Genomic DNA, 19,780 nt, shown 5'->3' on the forward strand with positions numbered 1-19,780 from the left:
GCAGCAATAACAAGGCGATAATATTAGCTGCTGTGATGGACGTCAATTTGGCACTATTTTCATTTAGACCAACAAAGCATCAAAACAAGTCTTTTTGAGGAAACCACATGTTGATATTACTTTACTTATTGGATGAGTAATGATATAAAGAAATTCTAGGTGGATGCCATGGCGGCCATATTCGATATCAGACTGTTACCATCTCTGTTTAAAATTAATTAAACATCGTAAGAAGTCTTTTGATGAAAGCATTATATTTATTTGACCAGCCATCTAGGAAACGTAGTAATAACACGCTTTTTTCAGGTGTCGGTTCTGCAAGACATATTAAAGTTGGATCGGTACCATTTTCATTTAAGACCAACTAGATATTGCAATAGTTCTTTAGTAAAAGCCCCGTGCTTATTTGACCCCATTCATTCAGAAGAAATAGTGATAACAAGATTTTCAAGATGGCCACTGTGGCAAGAAAACTGAATGTCTAAATCGTGCATTAATACCAACTAGACATCATAACAAGTTGCTTAGTAAAAAACCCATGTTAATACTACCCTCCATTCAGGAAGAGAACTGATAACAATGCTTACAAAATGGCCGCTGTGGCCGCCATATTGGATATCAGATAGAGACCATTGTCATTTATGACCAACTAGAAATTTTAAGAAGTTTTCTAGCGAAAACGAACGTCATTACGAGTTTCCACTCAGGTGGAATATCGATAACAAGATATTCAAGTCATCATAAGAAGTCATTAACGGAAACCCTCATGTTCATATGACCATCCATTCAGAAGAAGACGCGATAACAAGATTTTGTTATAGCCATTGGATGTCTGAACGACACCATTTTCTTTGAGGATCAACCAAACAATGGAGTGTGTGTGTGTGTCTGTGTGTGTGTGTGCGCGCGCGCTCGCACGCAAAGTGTAATGGCGATCCTCCAAAAGAGTTCAGGAGGAGGAGTGATAACATGCTGACCGACGGACGACGGACGAAAGACCATCTATCCCATAAGCTGTTCTGACCCCAGCAGAGTTTAAAACAATAGAAATACATGTCCTTGGCCGAAACGAGGGCCGATATTATGACAAATTACCTTCGTGCAGGGCCCGTCTAGCCAAAGCCTCGAATTCTTCAAAGCTGTTCAGGATATAGCAGGATTCGTTTTTCGGTTCTGACGCCATGTCATACAGTTCTCGAATGTTGCCATTTTGGATCCCAAAGGTGAATATCTTGACCCCTTCCTCCTTGAGGGCCTCGGCCTGTGGTCTCGGGTCCCCTCCGTTGGAGAAGCCATCGGTCACTAGAATCACGACTTTCTGGGCTTTCGGTCGGGCATTATTCAAAACCCGCTTAAACAAGGATCGGTACAGATTAACATAATTATCTATCTATCTATCCACCCACCCATGTACCCCATCCACATCCATCCATCCTTCTACCCCATCTTTATACATATGTATCTCTCTAACCAAGCACACACACACACACACACACACACACATACACACACACACACACACACACACATATATATATATATATATATATATATATATATATATATATATATATATATATATATATATATGCGTGTGTGTGTAGATAGATAGAGAGACAATGTTTCATTGGCAAATTATGCATTCAAATGTCTAGCATCGCACACTTTGAAATATTCACTGTTTGCTATCAACACACTTCCTGTACTCCTAGCAATATTTGAAGGAAAGCAGCGGTTTGAACATCTACAACACGTGCATCTGCACAACAACATTCTCAATTTAAGTCTTCCGGTCAAATTATCAATAATCTTTATATAAAATAATACTTAACAGATAATATTCTACACAATACGTATACGTTTTCCTAAGATAGTGTACATGAGATATTATAACAAATATACTTAATTTTAGGCTTCACGTTGTAACACAGTTGCATACAATACACACTCGGTTACACATGAGAGAGAGAGAGAGAGAGAGAGAGAGAGAGATAGAATAGTGTTGAGCATTTTGTCAGTATTTAATTGCTGCAATATGAAGCTCTTACCAGTTAATTTTATTGTTTTTATTTTTCAAGTTGTCTTAGTGTGTGCGCGCGTAAATTGAAAGCATGTCATTACTATCAATATTGTCAATCATATCTACTCCAATATTTCGTACAAATTAGAAAGGAAATAATTTTGCGTTGAATTTGTGCCCACCTCCCCAACCCACCTACCCCACACACTGTACAATGAAAGAAATGAGCCTTGCATTGTTATCATATCTTCCTTCTTTTTTAATCATGCGAAAATGATTTTTAAATAGTATATATCCACTAACTCCATATATGTAGCGGATACCGGCTTGCGTATGCATCCTTAATGTAGTGTGTATCGCTTATATCAAACAAAAAAATCGCAAATGAGACGAAAATATCACCCGATTGCTTGAAGGTTAACTATAAGACGGTATCTCGCAAATAAAAAATCATTATTTTAAAATGCATTCAATGTGAGTGGAAATGATAATCTTTTTGGTAGCATGGGTTACAAAAGTATTATTAAAGCAAGTCATTATTGTGTATACTATTTGCCCGCAGACATCAATTATGATTACATATGGCAAACAAATAGAAGCCCGGGTGATAAACACAACTAGCAGGGAGCAATAAACTCATTGTTTAAACTTACCGACAGGATTATCAAATACATAGGTTATTTTATTACAAAGCAAACCAACCCCGGAAACTGACTTTGGTATCTTTTTAGTGTACCGATTTTTTCTTATGAAGTCGGCCGATAAAAGGAAGCAAAGTTTGGCTCCTTTGGATTCTTTAAGTGTGCCGATTACTTTCTTCTTCTTTTTATAGATTCTGCCGACACAGGGAAGGCAGCATTTATTCTTTTTACCTGTATTAACGGGAATTTTCAAAATAAATTGAAACAATGGAACAGTTTTGAAAGCGACACAATCTAGTGCGTCGTGCACGCATACCGGTATAAGGCTGAACAGTAAAATAGTTTTCATTAGTTTCGTCTAAATATTTCCTATCCATAGTTATAGTGTTTTATTTTTCCACAACAAGAAGCATGTACTTTGTCTTGTATGGATAAACGTACGTCATTTCCGGTTGGCGTTCTCTATATGTGGGAAATCGTAACTAAGGGGAAGTAACAGCGTTGTATACTTCTATTTCGAGTAATTAAATTATTATTTCTTCTTTATAATTAATCATTTTTGTGCGAGTATAACCACTTTTAATCATGTAATGCAAATCTGATGTAAAAAGGACAATGTTGGAGTATGGCCAGTGACCTTTAACAATATTTGATGGATATGTTAAGATTCCCGGCCTCTTCGTCAGAAAACTTTAATCGACTCCAAATCTTGCTAGAAAATATTTTGACCTATCAAAAGGTGAAGTTTATCCATTTAAAATAAGGTTGAGAATTTTGAAATAGGACTTTTAAACGAAACGTTGATTAAAAATTATGACGTAGGGGCCAGATATTGTTATGGTACTAGTCCAAACGTTGACGAAAGTTACTCCATTATCCACTAATTGCTGATATTGTTGTTGTTGAGTTTAATTATAGTGGCGTGCGCACAATTGTGCATGTGCCACATTTTTCTGACTGCACCGCAGCCTGCTAGTTGTTCCTGGGGAAGGGAATGGTGCCACCTCCCCCAGGCTTTTATGGATTCAAGGAACCCTGATAGTTTGGCCTCAATCTGTGGGTCCATAAAGGTCCCTTACAGTTGAATGTTTGGCTGTCATTAGTGGGAAGGAGAGCTCGGGAACGGTCCTGTTTGCTTTATATCGCTGGTTTCTTGTTGCATTTGCCTGGTGTTTTTTTTTTTTTTTTTTTTTTGGCCGCTTTTTGTTTTCTTCAAAATGTTCTAAAAAGGGGGGATGTTCTATGCTGTTTATAGAGGTTCTTAGTAGAAATCATGTATGAAGAGAGATTTTCAAGGTTATTATGGTATTACTAGTCGAGGTGTTTAGAGTGTGCTTCCTACGTTATGTTGTTTATAAGTTTTTAGATATTGCCTCTTTAAGTTATTTATTTATTAATGTTTTTAGAGACTGAATGTTATTTATATTTTATTTAGCAAGAGACCGGAGTCCTAGCCGATTACACGGTTCGTTAAGGACATCTAGGACCGGAGTCCTAGCTGATTACTCGGTTCGTTAAGGACATCTAGGACATCCGATTTTGCGGTTTCCTTAGTTTTTGATGGGTGCTTCGTAAGTGAATTATTTATTAATATTTTTATAAAATTGAATGATATGTTCTGGGTTTTTATGTGGTGGCTTCTAAATTTATTTAGCTAGTTACTGGGTCTTTTGGTTTTGTGGGGATAGTAATTATATTTTGTTCCTAAGTCCTGCTGAGTCTATGAATTTATTTATATTTTTATATGCTGATTGTTTATTTTTATTAGAGTCCATAAGTAACTCTGGGTATGTGTGTGGTGATCCAATCTCTTTTTGGTTTTTGATAAATATTTTCCGAGCGAGTTGATATTTTGGGCATATAGTGAATACGTGGTGTAGATCTTTGGTGGTGTGGCAGTTAAAGCAGTTAATGGTTGCTGGTTTGGGCCCTATAAACCTTCCAAAACTGCTTGCTAGTTTAGTTTTTCCAGTTATTATCCTGTTTATGGTTCTCTGTTCTAAATAGGTACCCTTAGGCAGCTGTATGTTCCTATCTACGTTTTTTTTTTTTTTTTGGGGGGGGGGGTCACGTGCTTTTTACCTTTTGTGGAAGAGTTCCAAAAATCTTGCCATGTTTGGTCTATATATGTTTGTGCGAAGCTTAGAGCTTCTGTAGAGCTATAGTTAAGCTTGATAGAGTTTTGATCTCCTAGTTTGGTTTGTGCAACTTTATCTGGTGTTTCGTTGCCAGAGATTCCAATGTGCGACGGTATCCACATGAGCTCGACTAATTGATGTGCTGTGATGATATCGTCGATTAATTGGCATGCTCTGTCGAGGGATTGTTCCCTAGAGTGTGTATTGCGATTTTGGATCGATTTGATAACGCTTAGGGAATCGCTTATAATGACTGCTTTAGGTATTTGGTTGTCTTTGATCCATTGTAGTGATTCAAGTATAGCCCAGAATTCAGTGGTGTAAATGGAGCAATAGTCAGATAATCTGGATCCCGTTTGTATATTGAATTCAGGGATGACTCTTGCTGCTGCTGTTCTTGATGGGTTGTTTGTTTTTGATCCATCGGTATATATTTTAACATAGTCCGGGTATTTTTGATTGATTTCGTTTACCAGTACAGGTTTTACCGATATTGTATCCCTATAATAATGCTGATTCTGTGTCCTTACGATAATACTGACACTGTCCTTAATATTGTTACAAGCCAAGGGTCCTTACTTGACCGAGCAGTTGTCAAACCCTGGCGCGATTCTCGCTAGAAGTCATAAGTTTACCCTAACTTTTCAAAGACTTCTATACAACTTCAGTTGTAAATTAGAAAGCCCGACGTGTCCATTCTATACCTAAAGTTTACTCTAATTAATGCAAGACCACCGATAAAACAACCTGCCAAATATCTATCAACCGCACATCTACATGGTTTATCTTCATCAGGTTTCCCTACCGCATGCCGTTGACACCTTAGAAAATATACGAGTATCCCCTAATACTGGGAACTATTTTAACTCCGCCACCTTAGGCCAGTCAATGTATGCTTTCCAGGCACATTTCGCCAATATAACTGTACCACATTTGCCCCCATGGCAACATAAACGGTATCTGCCGAGTCCCTTTTTATTTATTCCTTTGTGTAATTTACCGGTTTTCTACCGTAAATACTGCCACTGCAGTCACACCACCAATGTACACCACTAGATTTTAATATGGACTATCTTACGACAGAGACATTCATTCGATTTTGGCCAGAATTCGCTACTAGTGAGCCATGGCATCGTGGAAACTCACTAACACTTCACTCCGTGACGTTTGCTCCTAGCAATTGGCTAATTATTTCGGGCTAGGGATATTTCCATTGCGCCGAATTCCAATAATCACACAAGCAATCACACAAATCTAAGAATTACATAAAACGGGGCGCTATAACCAAATGCGTATACTCCATATTTATTACAATATAAATACTGATACTGTGTTCTTAAAATAATATTGACACTGTCCTGGCCATAATCCTGATACTGTGTCTTTACAATAATACTGATAATGTGTCCTTAAAATAATACCGATACTGTGTCCTTACAATAATACTGATACTGTCTCCATACAATAATACTGATGTGTCTTTAAAATAATACTGATAATGTGTCATTACACTAATACCGATACTGTATCCTTATAATAATACTGATAATGTCTCCTTACAATAATACTTATACTGTCTTCTTACAATAATACTTATACTGTATCCTTACAATAGTACCGATACTGTATCCTTGTAATAATACTGATACTGTCTCCTTACAATAATACTTATACTGTCTCCTTACAATAATACTTATACTGTATCCTTACAATAGTACCGATACTGTATCCTTGTAATAATACTGATACTGTATCCTTGTAATAATACTTATACTGTCTCCTTACAATAATAATGATACTGTCTCCTCACAATAATACTTATACTGTCTCCTTACAATAATACTGCTATTGTCTCCTTATAATAATACTAAGACTGTGTCCTTCAATAATACTGATACTGTCTCCTTACAATAATACTTATACTGTCTCCATACGATAATAGTGATACTGTGTCCTTATAATAATACTGATACTGTATCCTTACAATAATACTTATACTGTCTCCATACAATAATAATGATAATGTATAATTATAATAATACTGATAATGTGTCCATACAATAATACTGATAATGTATCCTTGAAATAATACTGATAATGTGTGATTGCAATAGTACTGATACTGTATCCTTGTAATAATACTTATACTGTCTCCTTACAATAATAATGATAATGTATCCTTATAATAATACTGATAATGTGTCCATACAATAATACTGATAATGTGTCCTTAAAATAATACTGATACTGTATCCTTACAATAATGCTGATACTGTATCCTTGTAATAATACTGATACGGTATCGTCACAATAGTGATCAATAGCTCACACTGCAGGGGCTTACGTGTAATTAAACGATAGCAGACTTTGCAATCGATCAATCGTGTGCGTCTGTGTGTGTGTGTGTGTGTGTGTGTGTCTGTGTGTGTGCCTGTGTGTATTTTTAACGTAGCTTTAACAATTGAAGTCATATCGATACGATGTCTGCAGTGTGGCAGTTTATATTAATGTCTAACACTGAAGCATCATGCCTCAGACATTTTGCATCATGTTCCACCCAGTCACATTATCCAGACACCAGGTCGAACCCGCTCTAACAACTTAGGCCACCGGAGCGCTCCTATTCATCATTTAGTAATGGCAACTAATTCTGTTGGAGGAATAAAGTAATTTTCATATACTATGTTAATCATCTATGGAAAAAGAGAAATTGATTGTGTGTACAGAAATAGGCATTTGTTTGTGTTGTGTTGAATGCACGGTTATGACCCGAAACCAATTCGCAGTATCGAACTGTTGTGCAATATTTTATTGGTTTTCTCAGTGACGAGAGGTGTATATTCAGTTCAGGGTGTGAGGCAACGATCAGAGGTTTATGATGCGATTATTTTATTCTGAAATAAGGCTAAGTGACTGGACATACGAGTGGACGGCCAGGAAAAAAGACTGGATGACCGAGAGAGAGGCCAGTAAAGACAGTGATGCAGTGGTATGGTATGCCAGAGGTAACAAGAATGTCCCTGTGAAAGCCGACACGGCTAATCATTACCATCCCCGCACTGCTCCAATTCGGGCTTAAAAGAATCCCGCATTTAGTCTGGATAAAATCTCACGTTTTCTGTTGGTGTTTATGCGGATTGCTTGATATATAACATGCCAATTGTTTAAAAGCTTGGCAACTCGAAACTTGTCGACTCCGGTGGAAATAACAGGCGGATTAATTACAAGCGTACCGGTAGCGATGCCTCCTGGTTATAATGTCCCTCACGTCTTGAATAATGTCTCCGCACGATTAACAAGTATTGTTTTCTCCCAGAGAGTGCACTATCATGCATATACACCATCAAGGTGCAAGTGTATATCTGTCCACCTATTGGCTTAAACACCTATCGTCGCAATATGATGTTTTCGTTGGGGGTGATGGGGGTGGAGTTACGCAATTTTTAGCATATGATGGGTTTTACATGACGGCCAGTATAACGGGTGCAGGAAGAACACGGGAAAACACAGGTAAGAACCATCGAACCACGGAAAGCTGCTGGCAGCTTACTCATATAACCACATTAGCCTAGCCCGAGACTCCAATACAAGTAGACAAAGGTGAAATGGAAGTAATTGGTAAAGGCGAGAGCTTTGGACCACTCGGCCACCCGGTTCAATGGGATTCGATACAAGAGATGGGGAAGGGGACAATGACAGTAATTGCGATTTGACCAAGTTATTGAAATCGTCCGGTGTCGGTTATATGTTTGCATATATGTTTTAGAATTCTATATAAAATGTAAGTTTTTCATATTCTCGTATGAAATCGCGGCTCCCAGTCTGCTTCTGCGTTCGTAGTCATTTCAATGGATAGTTTTTATCTTGATTTAAATATTCTTAAGTGTTAAATTAACATTTTTTAAATACCTGCGTGAAGCACTGTCAGATTCAGTGACATTCAATTAATTATTATCTCGTAGCATACATAATTCAAACAAATGTAGCTACCAAATGCTATACGTACAACGTTAAACAGCAGTTGAAAAGAGGTTATCAGCAAAAGCTGACTTGGAGAGAACGAACAAATATAAACAATCTTTGTATTAAATTACTGCTAAAAAAATAATAATCTATCTCCTTTTTAAACGTTTCATATACAAATTTTGCAGGCGAACATATTGTTATATTATTACTAAAATAAGTGTACGTAATTATATATGAATATAATGGAAGTCAGTGTGCCATCGACTCAAGCTAATTGTGAAGCTAATTATAATCAGTGTGATATCGACTCAAGCTAATAGTGAAGCTAATTGTAATCAGTGTGCCATCGACTCAAGCTAATTGTAAAGCTAATTGTAATCAGTGTTCTATCGACTCGAGCTAATTATGAAGCTAATGGTAATTAGTGTGATGTCGACTCAAGCTAATTATGAAGCTATTTGTAATCAGTGTGCTATCGACTCAAACTAATTATGAAGCTACTGGTAGTCAGTGTGCTATCGACTGAATAACTATGGAGTTAATGGTGGTCAGTGTGCCATCGACTCAAGCTAATTATGAAGCTAATGGTAATCAGTGTGCTATAGCCTCAAGCTAAGTATGAAGCTAATGGTAATCAGTGTGATATCGACTCAAACTAATTATGAAGCTACTGGTAGTCAGTGTGCTATCGACTGAAGATAACTATGGAGTTAATGGTAGTCAGTGTGCCATCGACTCAATCTAATTATGAAGCTAATGGTGGTTACAGTACCCTTGACGGAAGCTAATTATGAAGATAATGGTGGTTACGGTGCCGCAGCCCAAAATAATTATGAAGCTGCTACTGGTCATGGTGCCACTGATCCAAGCTAATTCTGAAGCTGGAGCGTTGTCCAGGTGCCCCAAGCTAAAAGGGAATAGGGACTCGCCGCATAAGACAGTCGCCGCGTTCTATACAGTAGAGTTAGAGAAGATCAGGGGTTAAGATAAGTTTTGGATGTATATGATATAAGTGTTTTGGTTCATGGTTACATGCATAGCTGTGTAACAGCAAAACAAAAATGGAATAAGAAGAATAAATTCGTTGTATTACTGATGCCACGGGTAAAACGTACATCAACGTTAAGACCTCACTGACAGCACTTTCAAATTAAGTTATGTAATAATAATAATAATAATAATAATCATGAGGACTTTGTATAGCGCCTAATCTTTAGAAGCTCTAAGCGCTTTACAACATTAGAAAACACCTATAAGATAAAAAAAAAAAACATAACGATATGATTACAAAAACAACCACCATGAAATTAGAAAACATAAAAAAAACATGCTGAGAATATTTAAAGTAGGAAACATTATTAGATCTTTAAGTTTGTTCTTGCAGTCGAAATAAGTGAGTTTTGAGAGCACTCTTGAATGGGATCACTGTGTCTTTGTGTCTAGGTTCAGTGGGCAATTCATTCCATGTTACTGGGCCCTGGTATGCAAAAGAACGCTGTCCATATGACTTTGTTTTTATAGTGGGAATAATGAGTAAACGATTGTCAGAAGAGGAGCGTAAGTATTTGCTGGTGTGTACACATGGGTGAGGTCGGATAGGTATGTTGGACTAGAGTCCGACAGTGAAACGTAGTACAGAGAATAAATTTTGTGTTTGATTCAGGATCGAATGGATAGCCAGTGTAGGGTACGGAGCAGCGGAGAGATGTGCTCTGATCGTGGTACTCTAAATATGATCTGAGCAGCTGTGTTTTGAACTTTTTTCAGTTTCTGGAGCAGATATTGAGATGAACCAGACATAATTGAGTTACAATAGTCCAGTTACAATAGTCCAGTCTTGAAAGTACTAATGAACACAAAGTGTTTTAGTGGCATCAACTGAAAGATATTTGCGAATTGAGCTGATGCGTCTCAGCTCAAAATATGCAGCCTTGTATATGTTCATGACATGCTGGTGCAATGTGAGAGTACTGTCCAGAGTAACACCTAGGTTTCGTACTGATTGTGTGAATTTAATGTTGGTGTTGCTGATATTTATTGTTTGAGGTGAAGGATGTGAATGAGAAAGTCTTTGTATTGTGATCAGAATGGCCTCAGTTTTATCATCATTCATCTGCAGCTTGTTACATGTCATCCATGATTTCACATCAGAAATGCACTTCTCTACACCTTGGATGGTAGCATCAACTTCAGTTGGGTGGCTAGATTTGTATATTTGGGTGTCATCAGCGTACAATTGGTGAGACACTGGATGATGATCTATGGCACTTAAGAGCGACTGAGTGTATAGAATGAAAAGAACAGGTCCAAGAACAGACCCCTGTAGAACACCACAACATAGATCAGCTGGGCTGGAATGTATTCCATTTGCAGACACAATTTGTCTCATGTTGACCAAGTAGGACTTGAACCAGAGTAGGGCTGTATCACGAATACCAAATACATGCTGTAGACGGTGAAGTACTATATCATGGTCTATTTTGTCAAATGCTGCAGACAATTCAAGGAGGGTGAAGACTGTAATCTTTCCGCTATCCAACGCAGAGAGAATATCATTAACTACTTTTAGAAGAGTAGTTTCAGTACTGTGGCAAGGGCGATATGCAGATTGTACATTGCTAAAAAGACGATTTGAATTCAGATGAGATACAAGCTGGGATAAAACAACCTTTTCTAAGAATTTTTATATGAATGGGAGATTAGAAACTGGGCGGTAGTTCTTTAAATCGTTATGGTCTAGTGTTGGTTTCTTCAGCAGAGGCTTTACAATGGCAGTTTTGAAAAATGATGGGAATTCATCAGTTAGTGAAGGCAATACTGGATCTAAACACTCAAGCAGCAGTGATGTTGGAATTGGATCAAGTTCACATGACTTTGGTACTTCATCAGAATTGTACGTACGAAATCCATAGAGACAGGTTCAGATGCTGCTAATGGTTGCTGCTCAAATTCTGTATCACAACGGTATGGTGACGACGAGTCAATTTAAATTTTGGTGTGCTTATCTCTAATGGTTTGTACTTTGTCACGGAAGAAATTTGCAAACATGTCTGGAAGGTCGACTGGAGAGAAGGTAGTTGGAAGTGGTGTAGATTTGTTGCTTGACATTAGCTTGTTAGTAATCTCGAAGAGCTCTTTGCAGCTGCAACTTTCCATGATCTTATTACCGTAGTGGGCTGATTTCGCTGCATGGACTATATTTGTGACATTCTTCTTAGCGGCTTCATAGATTTGCTTATGAATAGTGAGTCTCATGGAAAGCCGGAGCCTCTCAGCTTTACGGCGGTCTCTTTTAGCAGTGAGAAGCTGGTCCCTAACACTGCTATACCATGGAGAACACTTTTGAATTGATACTCTGCACTTGGTAGGTGAGGCATGTTTGTTGAGCAATGAACGCAGGCAGTTATCGGATTGTTCTGCTGTAGGAGGTAAGCAAGTTGTTAGGTTTGCTTGGATGTCGTGAATTAGTTTGGTTCTATCTATCATTCGGAAGTTTCTCTTAATAGCAGATAAAGGTGGAGAGTTAGGGACTGATACGTCAAGATGGCATATAATGCAGAGGTGATCTGATGCAAGGTTATGGGATGCCAGGGAGGACCGTAGAATGTTATCATCAGGTCTATGAAGAATCCATTCTAAAATGTGACCATGTTTATGGGTGTATTGGTTAACTGACTGTTTGAGGTTGAAAACAATGGAATCTACGAGTTTTGATGTGTTTGGGTTTCCGGGACAGTCAGAGCGAAAGTTGAAATCTCCAAGAATAATCAGGTTGCCACATATCGAATTTCCATACTCCAGGAGATTTGGAAACTGCTCCAAAAAGAGAGATTCAGCCAGCTTGTTTTTTTTCTAGTAGGAGGAGGGCGGTATAGGCAGAAAAAAAGGACTGACTTTTGCTCCAGTGTGAGTGTGGTTTGGACTAGTTCAAACGATGTGTGGTCGAAATTGAATGTTGTGGTGTGGTTGAGACGTTTGATCATGGAGTTCTTAATGATGACAGAAATTCCACCTCCGCGAAAGTTACGGGGAAACGACTTGATGGAGTAACCAGTGGGTGTTAGATCCCCACACTTGGGCTCATCGCCTGATGTTTTAGCCATGTTTCTGTCAGGAAAAAGACGTAAATATTCTGGTCGTTGATAAAATTAACTATTTCTGTGCGCTTTTCCGGTGGTCCTACTGACTGGGCATTGAATAATGCAATACGCAGAGGTATCTCTTGGATAGTTGACATAAAGGATGACGAATTAATAGGGATTTGAATTAAGTTATCTAAATTAACGGTCGAATTTTTTTTAAATTGTTGAGCCGAAATAATGGAGATAGCTGGAATTCTTCTTCCTGTTCTACGCCGGCCAGCTTTGAAACAACGTTTCTTTTTTCGCTTCTGTTTACATTTAGGTAATGATGAATGTAGTCCCAGTTCTTTTAGTCTAGAGCACAATGTAGTGTGGAGAGCCAAGGAGTGATCATTTAAAGTAATTAATGAGGGTCCATCGTAGCATTAACGGGTTGACTGGCGAGTATCACGTGACGGCGGTTTGTTCAAAAACTGTGGAGCACGACAGCTGAGAAAAAGTATAATTGTTCTCATTTCCAAAACAACGAGATGAAGAAACACATGCGAATTTAACAGCCAATACATAATGAACACAATAACGTAAAGACATGCAACAAGCACAAATATCATGAAACGTCACTAAAAAACGGAACAGTGCTTCAAGCCGGTTAAGCGATAGCGTCCATATTTTTAAGTAAGTGTATACCTTACACACTGAAAGAAAAAATATTCTTCTTGATTATCATGGGTGTCACATAAAATACAATATGTTTCACTTCTATTGTTTTAGTACGTCACATAACATGCAATATCATTCAGTTTCATCGATTTTGTTGCTTTATTACGTCACATAAAATATAGTATATTCACTGCTATCGATTCTATTATTTTAGTCCGTGACATGACATAACAACATATTTCACTTCTGTTGTTTTAGTACGTCACGTAACATACAATATTTTTCAGATCAATCGATTCGGTCGCTTTTGTACGTCACATATCATGCAATATCTATTACTTCTATTGATTCTATTGTTTTATTAGGTCACATATCACACAATATCGTTCACTTCTATCGCCTTATTATTTTCTTATCCTACAGTCTCATTTCTCGAACAAATTATGAGAAGACACTCGCAGTTTTGTCGAATTGGATATATATGCATGGTTACGCACGTATTTGAAATAATCTTCGAGGCCTAAGTCAGTTTTGATATGTTCATATAGAGACAATTTTATTATAATTTTGACATGTATTATTCAAATACGAGAGAAAAAGCACATGCAACCCTTTGTTCAAAACTTTCGGAAAAAAACATGAATCTACAGAATAGGAAAACAGCCAAGCTTTACAAAATCCAAATCTCTTTAAAATACATTATATTTTTCTGAATATAGCTCAAGCAATCATATTAGTTGATTCACTTTCAATAAATAACGGCCTATATGCAGTACTCGGTATAGTATTTACAAAGTTTTTAATTCATAGTTCATAGTTCTCCATCAAAATGTATTTCTTTAAAAAATATGCCATATTATGAATGCTTCCTTTATGACAACATATCAAAGCAGAATAACAATTCTTCGAACTATCCTTAGTAGCATCATCAGTTTTTACTCCATACCTCAATGAGTTCCAAAACAGCAATCAAATGGTACATCTAAAAGACGGCACTCAAGTGGTACAGCTAAAAGACGGCACTCAAATGGTACAGCTAAAAGACGGCACTCTAATGGTACAGCTAAAAAAACGCCATCAAATGATACAGCTAAAAAAAACGGCATGCATTGTAGAAAATTTAATACTTTCTCGTTTGGTAATAGCCGTTAAACTGTCTTCTTGGAAAGACGCAATGAATTCAGATGCATTGTTTGAATTATGGAATTAACGTTCACACAGTCACTGTACAATCAGACACTTCTAGCGTTCGCACAGTTACTATACAATCAGACACTTCTAGCGTTCACACTATCACTACGCAATCGGACACTTCTAGAGCTCATACAGTCACTATACAATCGGTCACTTCTAGCGTTCACACAGTCGCTTAATCCGAGTTTCCTGTGACCCTTCATATTTGGACACTGATGTTTGGGTGTAGGGTCAGAGTCCACTCCCTATCGAAAAGTTGGAATTTGTCGACATCATTTGGTGTCGGCATAGAGTAGCCACTTACTAGCCGGCCTAGCAAACTTGAACGACCTTTCATAAAGAGATACCTGCATGAAATCGGTATGAATATCATTTATTTTCTCAAAAATCGTGAGCATAGCATTCGTCATGTCTTTAATCTGCAGATAGACGAGACGAAAGTGCATCGTTGCTGAAATGTGACCTGGGTCTCGCTCTTTGCATTCCGAGTCACATGACTATAAAAATCTCGCAGCCTACATGTCAATGACATCAGAGGCCATATAGTCACGTGATATCAACAATAAACAAATTTACAAAGTTGTTGTAAATAGAATTCGAAAATATTATATAACAATCATTTAATGTTTGTAAATAAATATAATGCACACATAATTCTCAAAGTATTATTCTGAGAACAACGACCAGAAAATTGTCGATATCGCAGCAAGGTGGAGAAAATCATTTTCAACAGGTACCGTGCACGTATCAGCGACATTTTTGTTGGTATCACGTGACTACCGCATTTACATGTGCTCTCTTCTTCGCGAATCTGGTTTTACTTCAAGTTGCTTCAACATTTACAGATTTCCGGTCATTGTTTTCAAAATAAATATTTTGAGAAATTTGTATTCTTTCATTTTTCTATAAAGATTAGGTGAATTTCATTCATATGTTCCGTTTGTTTTCCTACAGCAACACTAGGAATGGGTTATTGTTGATGTCATGTGACTATATGACCTCTGATGTCATTGACATGTAGGTTGCGAGATTTGTATAGTCATGTGACTCGGAATACAAATGGCGAGAATCCAGGTCAAGTTTCAGCAACGATATACTTTCGTCTTGTCTGTCAGCGGATTAAAGATCTAACAAATGCTATGCTCGCAATTTCTGAGAAAACAAATCATATTCCTATCGATTCCATTCAGGTATATCTCAATGAAAGGTCGTTCAAATTTGCTGGGCCGGCTACTAAGCAGCTACACTATGCCGACACCAAATGGTGTCGGCGAATTCCAACTTTTCGATAGGGTGTGGACTCTGACCCGACACCCCAACATATATGTCCAAATATCAAAAATGTGGTGGTAAGGGTCAGAAAAAACTCGGACTAACAGCCTCTATACAATCGGACCCTTCTAGCGTTCACAGTCACCATACAATTGGACACTTCTTATTAAACTTATTCTTTAGCACAACTGAGTAAATATTCGGAAGGCAAAAAAGACAGTCTTACGTCAACGATACTGTTCAATAGAATACAGTGTAGTTTAATTTTTAAATTGGGATAACGGACATTGCGCTGAAAAGGGCAATATGAACAACAGCCATTTCCGCTAGACCCCAAAACTACATCGGCCTGTACACGTCTTTATCAGTACTATTTCTAGGAAACATAACTCTGTCATATATGATCTTTTGGTAACACCTCTTTTATGGATGCGCACAATAAATCTCGGATTTTATTCGTCGATATTTAGAACCATATTCTCAACCACTTTCGTTCACATCGAACAATCGATCTCTTGGTCATTTCCCTCAAGATGTGAAAAAACTTCGGAAGAAGTTTTAGGATTACACACCAATTTGACTTTTTATCCGTCCGATTTTGCCATATTGTTCCATGTGAGAGAAAGTAGCTCAAAATACAGTTCTCAATGGCGACGAATTACATCAGATGCTTTTCTAGACTTGATAGAAAAGGCTGAGGACATTCCAACTGATGGAACGATATGGCAGCGTAAGGGGACAAAGTCACATTCGGAACAATTTCTGCCTTTGCTGTTGTGATAATTGTAGTATACTCTGACAGAGGTAAATCACCAAACACATTAATTTTTTTAAATGTATTCCTGCAACTACTTCCTAGGTTATTTCCCCCACTTGACGGAAACAGCCGAGCGATGTTCCTATCCCGAAAGCGCCATTACTTCGAATTGTCATTTGGGTGTACGGAAAAGCACGAGGTGATATTCAGATCGTTTCAAGAGCTAATGAATGTGGTTATATGAATCTGGAACTGAGGTAATCATCGCCTTGATACCTCAGGCAGCTACCAGTAATATATTTTCTAGTCGCAATTTAAATGAACAAAATAAAAATAGAACACATTCGATTTACAGAACCAGACCTCTGTTCTAGTAACATTTGAGCTCGAAGGTGTGACTCGAAGTTGACTCTTGACAGCAAATCAGATCTCACACATTTTTATACCAAACTCGAGTCATTCCAGCCAATACGAACTCTGGCATCTTTATGCCAAACTCGACCCATCTAAACAAAGTAGATCTGACATCTTTATGCCAAACTCGACCCATCTAACCAAAGTAGATCTGACATCTTTATGCCAAACTCGACCAATCTAACCAAAGTAGATCTGACATCTTTATGCCAAACCCCACTCATCTAACCAAAGTGGCTCTAAGATATTTATGCCAAACTCGATCCATCTAACGAAAGCAGATCTCACATCTTCATGGCAAACTTGAGACATCCCGCAAATCAGATCTCACTCATATTTAAGGTGCTCAAAACAGCATGTGTGCAAACGAACCATATTTATTCTGGTTTCTAAACCTGCTCTGACTGAGATCATTGTCGGTTATTAAATTGGAAGTCTGAGTCGCAATGCGCAAAACGTTTGGAGATCAGCAGCCAAATATATCAAATATCTAGGCTAACTTTTTTTCTTATCACTAACCAAGATTCGTTACAGGTCCCTTTATCTGCTTCATCAACTGGTTTACGATAGCGGGCATGTAAACACACAGATCGCTGATTGCATCTCTGACACAGTCTCACATAACTTGTTGACTGCAGTCTGTACTTCAAGAACCTGGGATTGCTAGCTAAAGGATGTTATTTTAAAGGCTTACATATTTATCAATAACAAAACGCTGGCAACAAGAAACAAAAAAAAAAAACGTACAAGGGCTATATATTACCAACACCAAAGTGGCTTTGATAAATACATACTTTCAAAACTGCGTAAAGATCTTCATTATTTCAAACAATATGCAATATTACGCAGTCGTCTTCATGATTACATTTCTATAGCATGCGTGGTGATTAGTAATTTTAGTTTTATTGATTTTAATGCTAATTTTATCACATTATTGGGTACATCATGCCGATGAAATGGGAGTTCATTGCCATTCCCATGAACAAACTGAAGTAGCTAACCCGAGCTTGCTGGGTCAGATATCTAACCTGAGCCCGTAGGAGTACTACCCCTTCTCCGTGATATGGACGACGTCTTTTCCGTCACAAAGACGAGTTGCCGACTGTAATGTGTTGAAATGACTATATAGACATGATGAAAAATTAAGTTTTAACTAAGTATGTGAATTTGTCATGTCTACATAAGCTACGTCTACAGATGAAAAAAGATATATTGCAATCAAATCTGAAACGAAAGAAACATTTATGTCGATTTGAGAACAGTAAGAGCCGTCATTCCACCAGTAACTTAATAAACAAAATTGGTGTTATAATTGAAATTGAAGTTGTATAGTAGTGTATACTGTGTGTAATATATAATGTTATTTCATGCCTGATCAACTGGTATAATGTGGAGGGAAAAACTCTCTCTCTCTCTCTCTCTCTCTCTCTCTCTCTTTTAAAGAGACGAAACAGTATTGCCTAGAATTATAGTACCAGTAGATGTTACACGTATGTATTAACTATCTCAGGTCAATAAAAGAAATATTATAAAATTGGCATTACCATAAAGCATACATTTTTTAAAAATAAAAATGAAATAATCAGGGTTTCACAAACAGGAAGAAGAATAATACCTTTAAAGGTATTTCTGGTGCCGCTATTTCACGTGAATAAGAATCATATTTTGTCGATTATATATGTATGGTATCTAGGGCGTTATATGTCTTAAATAAGGTAACCTACCTTTGCCTCTATGAAGGCACCCAGGGTGAACGTTCCGCCCCCAGAGTACGTTATCTTGGGTAGATCCTCCTCAAGTAACGAACACTTATGGCGATCCCCTGACGTTTCCTCATCCAGGTAGTCGATCTGACGCGTCACGCGCTCACGGGAAGAAAACGTAATCACTGACACGCGGGTGTGGTTCGTGTCTACAGTGAAATCTGACAAAAGCTTCTTGACAAATTTTACCTCCTCAATGAAGTTGTTTTTCCCAACACTTGTAGAACTATCAACAAGAAATATCAAGTCAATCTGCTTGTTGGTGGACTGACGCAGTTCTCTGATGTGTCCTTTCAAAACGGCTCCTAAAAGTTCGACTTTTTTCTTAGAATCTACATTCGAGAAGGGATTGCGAAGAAATTCACTGTAGTCAAAGATTTCCCGTTCATCGTTTTCTAAGTTATTCAATCCATGCACAATATACCCGAACAGCAGGCAGTATGCAAATCCAATACAAAAACACCCTGAAACCCAACTGAGCGTTGGACGCAGCCCCATGTTCAAGGAGTTTTCAAGGATTCTTCCTGTCCATGACTGGAAGAGAGAACAACAAATGTATTAATTAGACGCGGAATGTTTCGAAATATGGATGAAATTACACTGTTCAAGTAGAAACGTACACCAAGACAATATTATGTCTAACTTATCTGCCAGTGGCACTAGTTTTGCAGACGGGGAGTGAAATCAGAGACTTGGCAAATTAGTTCTCCCTGTGGCTGGTCAGAGATACCGTAATTACTCATATATAAATTTAAACAGCAGTTTGACAAATCAACGATTATTTTGTGTTTACAAGGCATTCAGTACACAAGTATTAGTGTATCCAGTAACAGATGATTTATTATTATTATTTGGGGTTGGCATTTTCTGTTT

The 19,780-nt window shown here is 37.7% G+C and overlaps 1 protein-coding gene across 1 annotated transcript in view; it reads right to left on the reverse strand.

The window, feature by feature from the left end:
• LOC149808233 (sushi, von Willebrand factor type A, EGF and pentraxin domain-containing protein 1-like) overlaps window positions 1–19,573 on the reverse strand; it is a 167,676-nt gene extending 148,103 nt beyond the window's left edge. The window contains exons 1-2 of the mRNA XM_089975273.1: window positions 18,869–19,573; window positions 1,096–1,351 (exon numbers count right to left, since the gene is read on the reverse strand). Coding sequence (XP_089831399.1) covers window positions 1,096–1,351; window positions 18,869–19,405 — 793 coding nt within the window. The 5' untranslated portion in view covers window positions 19,406–19,573. The remainder of the gene's footprint in view (window positions 1–1,095; window positions 1,352–18,868) is intronic.
• Between the last annotated feature and the right edge of the window lie 207 nt (window positions 19,574–19,780).

The sequence above is a fragment of the Sinohyriopsis cumingii genome, chromosome 1 (genome assembly GCF_028554795.1).
Source record: "Sinohyriopsis cumingii isolate HCF-2022 chromosome 1, ASM2855479v2, whole genome shotgun sequence".
NCBI classification, from domain to species: domain Eukaryota; kingdom Metazoa; phylum Mollusca; class Bivalvia; order Unionida; family Unionidae; genus Sinohyriopsis; species Sinohyriopsis cumingii.